General features: G+C 47.9%; 1 protein-coding gene across 3 annotated transcripts in view; it reads left to right on the top strand.

Moving 5' to 3' along the window:
* LOC119401285 (titin) overlaps positions 1-13,571 on the top strand; it is a 70,392-nt gene that overhangs the window by 3,109 nt on the left and 53,712 nt on the right. For 2 of the 3 annotated variants that reach the window (XM_037667975.2, XM_037667972.2), the window contains exons 2-3: positions 2,221-2,468; positions 6,367-6,438. In XM_037667975.2, coding sequence (XP_037523903.1) covers positions 2,221-2,468; positions 6,367-6,438 — 320 coding nt within the window. The remainder of the gene's footprint in view (positions 1-2,220; positions 2,469-6,366; positions 6,439-13,571) is intronic. The other variant, XM_037667973.2, reaches the window with a different exon arrangement.

Raw genomic sequence — 13,571 nt, 5'->3', positions numbered from 1 at the left:
GTCAACTAGTGGCTAGGAAAGAGCAAGATACATAGAGCTTTGGGTGAATTGAACCTTCTGCATAACTTCATTTAACTTCATTTAGCAGTGTACTGTTGCACATGATAACTTTGCTGAACACAGTACCATGTTCGACGAGTGGTTCGATGTGCTGCTTTCTGCAAGCCACATCAATTTCTTTGCTCAAAGTGGACATAACTGAAAACGAAGATGCACTATATTTCTAGCCTGATATTTGGTCCTATTTATGTAAAAACAGAGCATGAATGGCTTCGGAATAAATAGATGTTTAATTAGCATTAAGTACTGTAATACACATAAACTGACATATTATGACATTTTTGTTGCAATAAAAATATCAAGTGCCTTGAAATAACGTATTGATTTGACGCATTTACCGACAGTTCTTCATTGGTGGCGTCTAAATGGGTTAAATACGACATTTTAATTTAGCCAACACTATCGCTTCAGCAGCGAATAAAAGGACATAAGTTTTATTATTCTTTCAATAAGTTGCATGTGTTAAGCAAAGTTGTCACAAAAAGATATCGAAATGTTAGCCATTAATTGCTGGGGTATTACATGCCAAAACAATGATATGATTATGAAGTTCAGGGAAAGATGGAATCTTGAAGAAATGAAAAATTCGTGAAGACGGGTGTCGATATGATTATGAGGCACGTTGATGTGGGGATCTCCAAATCGAAGTACACGGCTGTTCTTGCATTTCGCCCCCATCAAAATGCAGCTGCTATGGTCACGATTCGAACCCGCGCCCTCGAGAGTACCTTGCGTGCTAAGCCAGCATGGTGGGTAATGACGGTGAGCCTGTGGGAAATGACAGTGAAAAATTCAAGCATGCATTTGGGTTCAGTGTATTTAGAGTGATGGAGAATTTTTAAACATTGTGTGTGGGCAGATAGCACAGTTTTAATGCTTGAACTGGTCTACTTAAAGATGCACTAAAGGCAAATAACAATTTGGGATACACTGATAGGCTAATACTCAGGGCTTCCAAACGCCAATATTACTGACGAGACCACTGTTGTATTTAGGACACGGAGAAAGAATGCAACTAATGCATGCTCATTTTATTAAATGGACACTAAAGAGAAAAGTGATTTGTCTCATATTAGTAAATCACTTGTCACAATTCCAAAATCACCACACTTGATGCGAAAAGACGCTTGGTAAGCGACAAAACGCACAAAAAAAATGCGGGTGGCGACACCACCTTGAAGTTCCCGCACCAACTGTCATGACGTCATTGATTTTGACAGCATCTACTATGTCCTACGTCGTTCCCAATTGGTAAAAGTGAATTACATTGTCCTCTGAGGTGGCCATAGACTTAACCTGCCAAGTTTCTGAAAGTTTCGTTGAGACAATGTTGCCAAAATACGAAAGATACATGATAAAATCCGTGATGTCATGTGCTGAGATTTCGGCGTGAAACTTCAAAATGAAATATTGACCTTGATTTTCTCCTCTATTAATAAAGCTGTGATGGTGAAACTAGTGACATTAGAGTTCTCAAAGTACAGTTTATCAATCTAAACCGGTTCATGGTTTCACTTTAGCATCCCTTTAATGTTTGCACGCGATTGCCTTAGTCTTCTCTTATGTGCAAGCTCCTTGTTAATATATATATTAAAGTAAATGTGGGATACAAAATGCGACTGTGGTGGAACATTCTAGCACTAGCCTGATAACGTAGCTCATTTTTGGTATAATTCTGTCCGTAGTACTCAATCTTATTTAAGAAAATTTTAATTGCATTGCATTCTAAGGCAGCATTAAGTGCTAGCTGTGGATTTCTACGTCTTGACGTCAGCTTAGTGTTGCACAAACTATTTCCTTGGAGTAGCACCTACCAATCTCAGAGGCTATGCTTTCGGGTGCTGCAAGCACCAGATTCAGGAGTGGAAGCCAGAAACATGTCATCGCCGCCATGTTTAAGGTACCGTGTCTTGATGACGACGTGGGTGCCATGGGTGGTCGAAAAGTTATGTCACCCACTGACTCCCATTTTGGTGTGCTGATGCAGGAAAAAAGCAGCATTTAATGTCAGATGCCTGTGAGGGCACAATCTTGTGAGAGAATCTGATTTACCGTGGCTTGCCAATCTTTGCGAGTTTGTTGAGCTGTTGTGCAACTCTCGGTAATGCTTGTGCAGTTTGCTTATGGCGATGTTGGGCTGTGTTTCTTTCATGCATGCAGATTGCGGCAGCTGTCACGAAGTCGATAGTGCAGGATAAAGAACAGCGGATAAGGTCAAAGACGCCTGTGCGGACACGATCCGGCTTTGTGGATTCGCCACCAGCGTTGGCCAGTACTCGCCGGAGCTTGAGCCCCGTCCGAGGAGATGGGGGGGGCAGTCCGTACTCCTCTTCAAGGGACTATCCTGTGACCAGGCCCAAGACCCCATCGCTCAAGCAGAAAGATTCATCAGGGGATGGAGGCTTCAGGTTGGTTACTTGTGCCTTTCTCCAGTGATGGAAGTGCTGCTCCAAAGTGTAATATTTGTTAGTAACTGCGCTGAACCTGCTCCAAAATGGTGCTGGGAAACTGAAAACAGTGAACTTTAACCGTGTGACCATCCAGCGAGCATAAACAAAAGCATGCTGTATATTATCATCTAGTATGCAGCTTGTATACCAGCTGTACGCTCACAATGCTACATATACTGGCATTGTTGATATATATCTCAGTAATTCCACTCCTGCGCCAACTGCGCCAAAGTGCGCCAAATTGTATTTACTGCGCCATCCTGATAATGTCGACGAAAATTGCGCCAAAGTCTCGCGTTTGGGGGCGTCTATCACCGGCAGTCGCACCGCCAGCGCGTCGGAACATGTGCAGTTTGATCTTGGGGCTGCCAAAGTCACAACCATGGACCAAGAATTATTCCACTGAATAAAGAGCGCTCGCGCGTGCGTCCAGAGTAAGCCACAATGCCATGCACGGTGCCGACGTAGCTTCTGTTCTGCAAGTTGGCTCGACAGCAAAACGCGCTCTCCGCAGAGGCTCGTGATGTGTAGGCCTATCGGTAGCGAGAAAGTGCGATAGAGATTCATTGACGGACGTCGTCTGTTCCAGAAACTCTGCTGATAGCTCGTTTCAAGCGTCGCATGGCACGCAAGGAAAGCAATGTTCTGTAATAACTACATGCGTGCCGCTAAAATGTCTGTCACTTCTGTTTCTGGACATTGCGGAATGAAATCTGGGATCGCTAGCGGTAGATATATGGAACAATATTGAATTTTCCTTGCTTCGCGTTTATGGAAGAGCATGCGAATGGTGGGAGCGCGTTGACACTTTTCCTCAGATATGCTTTATCCATGGATCTTCATCCAGAAGAGCCTTTTCGTAATTCCTTCCACCAGCACATCCGAGTTTGTAAACTCTGCGGTAAATACCGCCTAAAAGGCCCTGCCGTTTCGAGCTCATGTGCTAGGGTTCCAAATCGAATTTTTGCTTGCTTTTTTAAAAATGTAATCTTATTAATAAAAGCATATCTCCTGGTCGGATCAGCCGCAAATGCGCAGCTGTCAGTAGCGGGCCCGTCGCTCACGGCCCCAGTGAAGCGGCTACGCCATGTTACATGTCCGCCCCTCGCTTTCGAGGGTCAATAGAGAGTTTTAGTGCTGGGGACCCCAAGCCACCTGCGTACGCACGCTCTTGCGTTCCTTTGTGCTCCCAGCCGCATCCACTTAGAACACAAAAGAGCGCAAGGGCTTACGTACGCAGGTGGCTTGGGCTCCCCGGCACTAAAACTCTCTAATAGCTGACGGTTAAAAAAACTCGGTTATAAATGCGATACCAACAAATTGTATTGTTAAACGAAGTAAGGCTAGCAGCTAACTCTTTTGGATCCGATCTCGCTAACTCAACAAAACGCTGGTTTAAGGGAATATGGCCGCTCCAGGAACCGAAGCGTTTTCGTGCTCTGAGTTCTCTAAACGCGAAGTAAGCGTTGAGAGCACAGCAAGTTTACGAACCGTCTCCTGATGCCTCGAGATGGCGCGCGCGCAAGCGACTGCGCCCTTCGAACGATGCACCCCCCCCTCCTTCGCTCCCCTGGCGTCCCTTCATGCTCCTTGCGAAAGACGGGCGGGGCGTTTCCTCTCTGTTTGATGAGCAATCGACGGCAGGCCCGCACGAGGGAAGATGATATCTCATGCGCTGTCCGTGCGACGGAGACAGACGGCCGGCTAGTTTAGTCTCCGCTTCAGCCGCGTTCGTCACCAGCGCTCGCGAGCTTTTACCCACGGCTAGAATGCGCGTGGTGATGTTATTAATTTGGACTTTATACGGAAAATTACGGCAACGGCGATGGCAAAAATCTGCCGAGAGTGTCCATGTCATTGCTATCACAATAAAAATTTTAAAAAATTTGAGGAGCCATTTCACCCTGTGAAGTGGATAATAAGCGAAGCTGTTTCGCGCATGGCACAGAGGTGACATGGTGGAGGACAGTTTGGCATGTAAGGCCAGGTTGTTAACGGCCAGGCTGTTAATGTTCAACCCGCAATATTAATGCAAAAGCCTTAGATGCTTTATCAAACACGAAAATTGACCGTTGGCGGCATCAATCAATTGATGCAAAAAATAATCATGTGATGGCATCATCATCACGTCATAGATCGTCAAAACTTGTGACGTCATCATGGCGTCATATATCGTGACGTCACGTGATGACGTCATCACGACATCGTCGCTTTACACTGCTTCCGTGATCGGTGCACCGATCATGGAGCTAGCGCAAAACCAGGCGAGGTGCAGAAAGCTTGCAGAGTGGGAGGGGGAGGATCTACCCGTCTATTGAGAAGAAATAAAACCTAGCTTTCGCCTTGGAGTTTTCTTAGGGGAATGCATTAGGGACAGTGTGGCTCTTTGGCATTGAGGCACTGCTGTACATCGCGACGTTTGTCTACCGCATCTGCTGATAACCACGTAGATGTAGTTAGAGTGTTATTTCATAAAATGCAATTTTATTGATCCGTTATTCTGTTTATTTGTTAAGTGTCGAAAATAATCGCCGAAGAGGTTAATCCAGAACACTCAACTGCATGAGCCCTTATTTTTTCATGAGCGAGTGAAGTATGGAGTTCTCCTGAGATGATTTTTCTATGAGATTTTCAATGAATCGAAATATTTCTAGCCTTCATAAGAGGCCCACAATAATATTCAGGGGCTTGAATGTTAATGCAATATGCTTCTGTAGTGCACTCCAGCATGTAAAATTTGCTGCTCCAGAGTGCTCCCAGATGCAAAATTATCTGCTCCAAAGTGCTCCAAGATGAAAATTTTTGCTGCTCCATAGTGCTCCAAAACGGAAATTTTGCTGCTCCAAAAATTGCTCCAAATCAGAAGTCCTCGGTAGCATCACTGATATCTGATTTAGTTGTATATTTGTACCTGACAAGCAGACTATTTTGGTGAAATGTATGAGATTAGTTCGATATCATACTGATTACTAACTGCTGCTGTGACTTTGATGTATGACTGATTACATTTAGGACTCAATCAGCTTGGACCTCATTTACGCCACAAGAACTGGCATTCTAAGTGTGTAGCTCATTTAACTTATTTTATTTTTGAAATTTTTAATGCAGACTATTTTGGCAAAATATGAAAATAATATTGAACTCATACCGATTATATAAAACTGCTGCTTTGGCAATATTTACATGTGATTGTGGCTTTTTGTAATTTGGTGCTCAGCTTTATTGTTTTTGTATCATTTCTTTCACAAGTACTGGTATTTTAAATATATGTTGCTCATCTTACTTTGTGTTCAGTGACCATCCATTGGCTTAATTATTTGTTTCTTGCAGTTTGAAGTGATTATTGTATGTGCAATATGTTTAGTAATAAATATTAATAGTTATGGGATGTTAAACGGTGCTTTAAACTCCAGGAGTCGTTTGGAATATTTTGCCATCTGCTCCAAAAACACCAATAGCTGATCCAAACAAGCATTTTTTTTCTGCTTTGAAAACACTAATGGCCGCTCCAAAGCACCATTTTTCTGCTCCAGAATCTGCTCCAAAAATCAAAATGTCGCTCCCATCACTGTTTTTCTTTAAAGCCAAGGAAAGTATAAGGAAACTTATCTGCAGCTCTAAGGGGGGACAGTGCTCTTTAAAAGTTTTCTTTTTTAAAGTCTTGAATAATGTTCATGAAACTTGGTGAGTTAATGTGTATTTGTGCACTGATTTAGGGCATTACATATGAAAGAATAGCTGCAGATTTCAATAATGTAATAAAAGGATTTTTCTTTCTTGATTTCTTGGCCTCTACTACACATGTGCCCCCTCTATTTGATGTGTAGAAATTGAAAGCTCTATTCTCTTCTTCAAGGGACTACCCTGTGACCAGACCAAAGACTCCATCACTCAAACCGAAGGATTCATCCGGGGATGGAGGCTTCAGGTTCGTGTGAATGCCTTTCTCTTTAAAGCTGCACGAAGCCAAGGAAATCATAGAAGCCACGTGTGGTCTTAATTGTTGTGTAGAAATTACAACCTAAATTGAAATGAAGATGAATGAACAACTTGCCGCTGATGGGAGCTCAACCCACAACCTCCACATTATTCATGCATTCATTACCGCTTTGTTATAAGGGCAGTTGCTACTTGCCCATCCACCTTCGTTGGTGCAAGATTTAACCCTGAAAGTGTTAGCCGGTGTCCCTGGTATCCATGGCGGCACATTTAGACCATCCTCTATTGACCATCCATATTGGTCAGCTGCCAGCTTGTAAAAAGTTCACGTGCTACGTGACGCCAACAGGCAGAAAAAGGGTGTTCCACATTCACCGCCATGGCTGCGATCGGCGCTGACTTAACACTCCTAGGTTTAAATGCACATATAAACCCACATAAAGTGGACGGGAGGATGACCGCCGCCGTAGCTCAGTGGTAGAGCATCGGACGCGTTATTCGAAGGTCGCAGGTTCGGTCCCTGCCGGCGGTAAGTTATCTTTTCGTCCACCTTACATTCTTCACATTTATATCCCAATTACTACAAGTAACATCCCTACACTTTCCTTGGCATTATTGTCTGTTAGTTCTCATTAATATTGTGTCTAACAAAGACAAGCGAGCCCTTAAAAAGCCATCTTCTTTCCTCTTGCTCGATAGTGTCACATGACGTGTGAGCTTTATGAGCAATAAACATTGACCTGCTTCCTGAAGGCCTCAAACTTGCCAGAGTTTAGACCCTTGCTATGTAATGAACGAGAAGACATCTGTGCCATGCTGACCATAGGTCGGCAAAAAATGTGGAGCTCACTCAGACTCTCTCAAGAACTATATTTTGCGCTTAGGTCTCACGCGGACTCAGACTCGCCAAAATCTTCCTCTACCGGACTCACTTGTACTCAGACTCACTAAAATTTTACTCAATTGGGCTCACTTAGACTGAGACTCACCAAAATATTACTCACTCAGACTCGTGGCTCGGTTTGAGTCTGAGTGAGCCGACTCTTGAATCAGTCAACGTAATTGGTGCTCTGCTTGGCGCCATTTGATCTCATTCTTTCAAATGCGAGTTATCAGTGTTTACAATCCAGTAAGGACATTTTCATTGAAAGGGATGACTTGCACGAGATATTTTTATCAGGAACTTCCCATGAAAGAGTTTGCAAAGGAGGGGGAGGTGTCAAGGCACTCCCCTCCCACGTAACTCGCTCATCTGATCAATAAATATTGAGCAGGCATATGAACACTTGCATGTTGAAGTATGTTGGAGTAGACGTAAAACGTGAACTGACATAAGGCTGATAATAATGCTGAAGTTGAGTACAGTAGAACCCCGCTGTTACGTTCCTCTCTGATGCGTTTTCCCGGCTGTTACGTCGTTTTCCGCCGGTCCCGGCACAGCTCCCATAGGGTACAATGTATTGGGAACCCCGCTGTTACGTCGTAACTGTGGGACTGTTCCCGTATGGTACGTCGCGAAATGCGCTCCGAGCCGACCGAGTGAGTACCTAAGAGAGCGGCCATGGTGACTTTTCATGCAGCTTGGCCTGGTTTGACGGTAACATTAGCCGCATGAGAGGCAAGCGACAGATACTTTCGGTTGACACAAACAAAAGCATAGCCTTCGAGGTCCGTATTGCAAAAATGGTGTCTATGATGTAAGTGCTCGCAAAAGCAACGCCTTCGAGATTGGCATTTACTTATAACAAAAGCGTAGCCTTTGAGATTTGTATTTCAAACATGACGTCTTTTACTTGCGTAATTACTTGCGAAAGCAAGGCCTCCGAGATAGGCATTTACTTCTGCCATCGCGTTGGCGTTTATTTGTCGGGAGTTGTTCGAGCTGGTTGGAGTTCACATGGTCGTGCGCGCGGTTCGCTGTTGGACTCGCTGCGCTGGTCGTGCTTGCGTGTGCTTAGTTCTTTCACGCCTACAGCTGTTGGTGCTAAAAAAATCACATATGTTGATTACATTTCTGTGGATGACGCTGTCCCCAGCTCCACGTTTCTATCCGTCGACTAGACCGTGGCTGAGTGCGCCAATGTGTGCACCAGTGACGAAATTTAGGAATTGGTGGAGCCGCTTTCGGGGGTACTTCTACTATTGCGAGGCGTTCGACCGTTTTCTACAAGCCACGGTGGTCTGACACTAGCCAATGGTCCTACAGTATCGCTCGGCGACACCGACGTAACCGGTGACAATCTCGCGAAGATATCGCCATAAGCGATCGCTTGTCAGGTGTAGGCCGTAATGGCACTAGATTTATGAAAAGGATGTGAGACTGCAGGTGCTCGAAAAACTTTTCGTGCTGCTCGGACGTGAGTAAAAGCACCAGGCAACGTTAAACGGTTTTTTCACACGTAAGCATTGAAATAAAATTCTGTACCACTAAATATTTTGTCGTTTTTCCTGTTTTTCGGCTCTTGCGTTTCCCGTCTCTTACGTTCATTTCCTACGGTCCCTTCAAAAACGTATCAGCGGGGTTTTACTGTATATAGGAACATCGATTGGCAAAAAATGTGGAGCTCACTCAGGCTCACCAAAATTTTCCTCGACCGGACTCACTCGGACTGAGACTCACTAAAGTTTTACTCAAACGGACCTACTTGGACTCAGACTCGCCAAAATATTACTCGCCCGTACTCACTCAAGACTCAGAGTCATGGCTTGATCCGAGTCTAAATGAGTCGACTCATGAGTGAGTTTGCCAACCTATGGTGCTGACTTGTCACGATGAAAACTTTAAGATCAAACTATAATATTTTATATGTGTTTCTTTGCTCCAGTGTGTGAAGTTAACACTGTGTGCCAAGGAAACGAAAAATGTCCCATCTGCAATGCCTTAAATATTGTCACGTGGTCGTGACGTCGACGAAGACAGCAGTCGGCGTTTTCAAGATGGAACTGTTTATTTGGCCGAACTTGTGGCCGGGAAACGGAAAGGTAATTTACAGCAATACACACTGTATGCACGGATAGCGGCGTACAGAGCGTCGACCGTCGATCAACTGACAAGCGGTGAAGCGCGTCGGCATTTAAACATGTGCCGTCGAATATTCCAGCGTTATCGCTGGCTATCGTGCAATTTCTAGAATAAGCTCGAGTGTGTGCGTCTTGCGCGCAATCTTAACAAAACGATCTACAATGATCGTGAAGGTTCTCGAACAATGAGGCACGGTTCGCGCTGAGCGTTGCTGGCAGTCTTTGTTGCCGAATATAGCAAAAGTGATAAAGAAACGCACGTGGCAATGCCCCCCTATGAAAAAGCATCGTCCCGATGCTTAAAAACAGAACATGAATACATGCAATACTAAAGAAAACTAATAAAGAAAGCAAACATTAGAGTCCTCTGGTGCGTTTAACGTGCATAGTACGGTTTAAGGCGCACCACATGCACGACCTCGGGTCGAGCTCGGCGCCTCTGAGAGTTCGTGATGCCGTCGGGGACAACCTCGTAGTTGAGTGCGCCGAGACGTCGAAGTACCCTGTACGGTCCGAAGTATCGACGCAGAAGCTTCTCGCTCAGTCCGCGTCGTCGTATTGGTGTCCAGACCCAGACACGGTCGCCGGGCTGGTACTCCACGAAGCGTCGTCGAAGATTGTAGCGACGGCTGTCGGTGTTCTGCTGGGCCTTGATGCGCAGGCGGGCAAGCTGTCGAGCTTCTTCGGCACGTTGTAAGTAAGCGGCGGCGTCGAGATTTTCTTCGTCGGTGACGTTCGGTAGCATGGCGTCGAGCGTCGTCGCCGGGCTCCGTCCGTAGACCAACTTGTATGGCGTCATCTGTGTCGTTTCTTGTACGGCCGTGTTGTACGCGAAGGTCACGTACGGAAGGATGGCGTCCCATGTCTTGTGTTCTCGTCGACGTACATGGCCAGCATGTCGGCGATGGTCTTATTTAGACGCTCGGTGAGGCCATTGGTCTGCGGGTGGTAAGCGGTGGTGCGGCGGTGGCTCGTCTCGCTGTACTTGAAGATCGCCTGAGTTAGGTCCGCAGTAAAGGCGGTACCTCTGTCTGTTATGAGGACCTCTGGGGCGCCATGACACAAGACGATGTGCTCCACGAAGAACTTGGCTACCTCGGCGGCACTGCCTTTGGGCAAGGCCTTTGTCTCGGCGTAGCGGGTGAGGTAGTCAGTCGCCACGACGATCCACTTGTTTCCGGTAATGGACGTCGGGAATGGCCCAGTAAGTCCATCCCGATTTGCTGGAACGGCCGTCGGGGTGGCTCGATAGGCTGTAGAAGTCCGCCTGGCCTAGTGGGCGGTGTCTTGCGTCGCTGGCAGTCCCGGCAGGTCTTTACGTAACGGGTGACGTCGGCGGAAAGGCGCGGCCAGTAGTACTTCTCCTGTATTCTTGCTAGCGTGCGAGAGACACCCAGGTGTCCAGACGTCGGGTCGTCGTGTAGAGCCTGGAGGACCTCTGGCCGTAATGTCGAGGGTACCACGAGAAGGCAATCGGCTCGAAGCGGTGAGAAGTTCTTCTTTAGGAGAACACCGTTGCGCAAGAAAAACGACGTCAGTCCCCGCGTGAATACCTTCGGAACGACGGTGGTCCTGCCCTCGAGATAATCCACAAGGCCCTTCAGTTCCGGGTCGGCTCGCTGTCGTTCGGCGAGGTCGTCGGCACTTATGGCTCCCAAGAAGCTGTCATCATCCGGGTCGTCGGGCGGTGGTGGGTCGACAGGGGCACGAGACAGGCAGTCGGCGTCGGAGTGTTTCCTTCCGGACTTGTACACGACGGTAACGTCAAACTCTTGAAGTCTTAGGCTCCACCGTGCGAGGCGACCTGAAGGGTCCTTCAAGTTAGCTAGCCAACACAAGGCATGGTGGTCGCTCACAACTTTGAAGGGCCTGCCGTAGAGGTAGGGGCGAAACTTTGACGTAGCCCAGATGATGGCGAGGCACTCCTTTTCTGTTGTGGAGTAGTTCGCCTCTGCCTTAGACAGCGACCGGCTAGCATAACTGATAACCCTTTCCAGTCCACCCGTCCGCTGCACAAGGACGGCGCCGAGTCCTACGCTGCTTGCATCGGTGTGAATCTCCGTATCGGCGTATTCGTCGAAATGCGCAAGTATCGGAGGTGTCTGCAGGCGTCGTTTGAGTTCATGAAATGCCTGGACTTGCGCTGTTTGCCACCTGAATTCGACGTTAGTCTTCGTGAGAAGCGTCAGTGGTTCGGCGATCCGTGAAAAGTTTTTGACGAATCGTCTGTAATAGGCGCATAAGCCGAGAAATCGGCGCACGGCCTTCTTGTCGGTGGGTGGGGCGAAGTCGGTGATGGCAGCTGTTTTCCGCGGGTCTGGGTGCACTCCAGACTTGCTGATCACATGACCCAGAAACAGGAGCTCGTCGTATGCGAATCGGCACTTTTCTGGCTTCAGGGTCAGTCCAGAGGTCTTGATTGCTTGAAGTACTGCCTCAAGCCGCCGGAGATGCTCGTCGAAGGTCGAGGAGAACACGACGACGTCGTCCAAATACACAAGGCACGTCTGCCACTTCAATCCGGCCAGTACGGTGTCCATGACGCGCTGGAACGTCGCAGGTGCCGAGCAAAGACCGAAAGGCATGACCTTGAACTCAAAGAGGCCATCGGGTGTTATAAAAGCGGTCTTTTCTCGGTCTCTTTCGTCTACTTCGATCTGCCAATAGCCGGTCTTGAGGTCTATCGACGAAAAGTACGTCGCGTTGTGAAGTCGATCCAGGGTGTCGTCTATCCGTGGGAGGGGGTACACGTCCTTCTTCGTGATTTTATTCAGGCGCCGATAATCAACGCAGAAGCGCAGTGTCCCGTCCTTCTTCTTCACTAACACCACGGGTGACGCCCACGGACTCTTTGAAGGCTGGATGATGTCGTCGCGTAGCATTTCGTCGACTTGTTTCTTTATGGTCTCACGTTCTCGCGTCGAAACTCTGTAGGGGCTCTGACGAAGTGGTCGAGAATTTTCTTCTGTTATAATGCGGTGCTGAGCAAGGGGCGTTTGTCGGACCCGCGATGACGACGAGAAACAGTCCTTGTATTGCAGGAGCAGGTTTTTGAGCTGGTCTTGCTTGACCTTCGGAAGGCTCGGGTTGACGTCAAAATCCGGTTCGGGGCCTCTATTCGTCGAAGCAGGTTCGGCAGCATCGAAGAGGGCGAAAGTATTGCTGGCGGCTACACATTCGTCGATGTAGGCAACCGTCGTACCAATGTTGAGGTGCCGATATTCGTGGCTGAAGTTCGTCAGCACTGCCTTTGCTTTACCGTCCCGCAGCTCGGCTATACCTCGTGCGACGCATATTTGACGGTTCAGGAGTAGGTGCTGATCGCCCTCGATGACGCCTTCAAGGTTCGCAGGTTTTTCGGTGCCGACGGAGATAATGACGCTGGAGCGTGGCGGAACGGTCACCTGCTCTTCTATCACATTCAATGCATGCTTCCCTGGCGTCGCATGGGGCGGGAGCGCCTTGTCTGAGGTTAGTGTTATCGACTCAGACCTCAGGTCGATGACGGCGCCGTGGTCACTTAGGAAGTCCATTCCAAGTATCACATTCCTGGAGCAGTTTTGTAGGATTACAAAGCTCGCAGGATAAGTCCGGTTTTTGATGGTGACTCTCGCCGTGCAGACACCAATCGGCGTTATCAGATGGCCTCCAGCGGTCCGGATCTCGGGGCCTTCCCAAGCAGTCCTAACTTTCTTCAACTTTGCTGCGAACGGCCCACTGATGACGGAATAGTCGGCTCCAGTGTCGACGAGAGCGGTGACGTTGTGGCCGTCGATCAGAACGTCGAGGTCGCTAGTCCGCCGTCTTGCGTTGCGGTTACGTCGTGGCGTCGGGTCACGGCTACGTCGGTTTGCACCGCTGTTTCCGCGTTGCGTCGTCAGGTCTCCTTCCGGTCGCAAAGCTTCGTCTTCAGGACGTCGTTCGGCGTGCGGCGGGGGCTCGGAACTTCGTCGCGGCGTCGTCGTCGACGGCGGAGGATCTTCAGCATTTCGTCGTTCAGCAACCGCACCTCCATCGGTTGCTGCCCTTAGTTTTCCGGATACGGGCTAGGCGACCGGCCCCGGTTTGGGCCAGTGTACTGCCGGCGGTGCGGTGACATGT

The sequence above is a fragment of the Rhipicephalus sanguineus genome, chromosome 8, assembly GCF_013339695.2.
Source record: "Rhipicephalus sanguineus isolate Rsan-2018 chromosome 8, BIME_Rsan_1.4, whole genome shotgun sequence".
Taxonomy (NCBI): Eukaryota; Metazoa; Arthropoda; class Arachnida; order Ixodida; family Ixodidae; genus Rhipicephalus; species Rhipicephalus sanguineus.
This window is presented reverse-complemented; position numbering and strand designations above follow the sequence as displayed.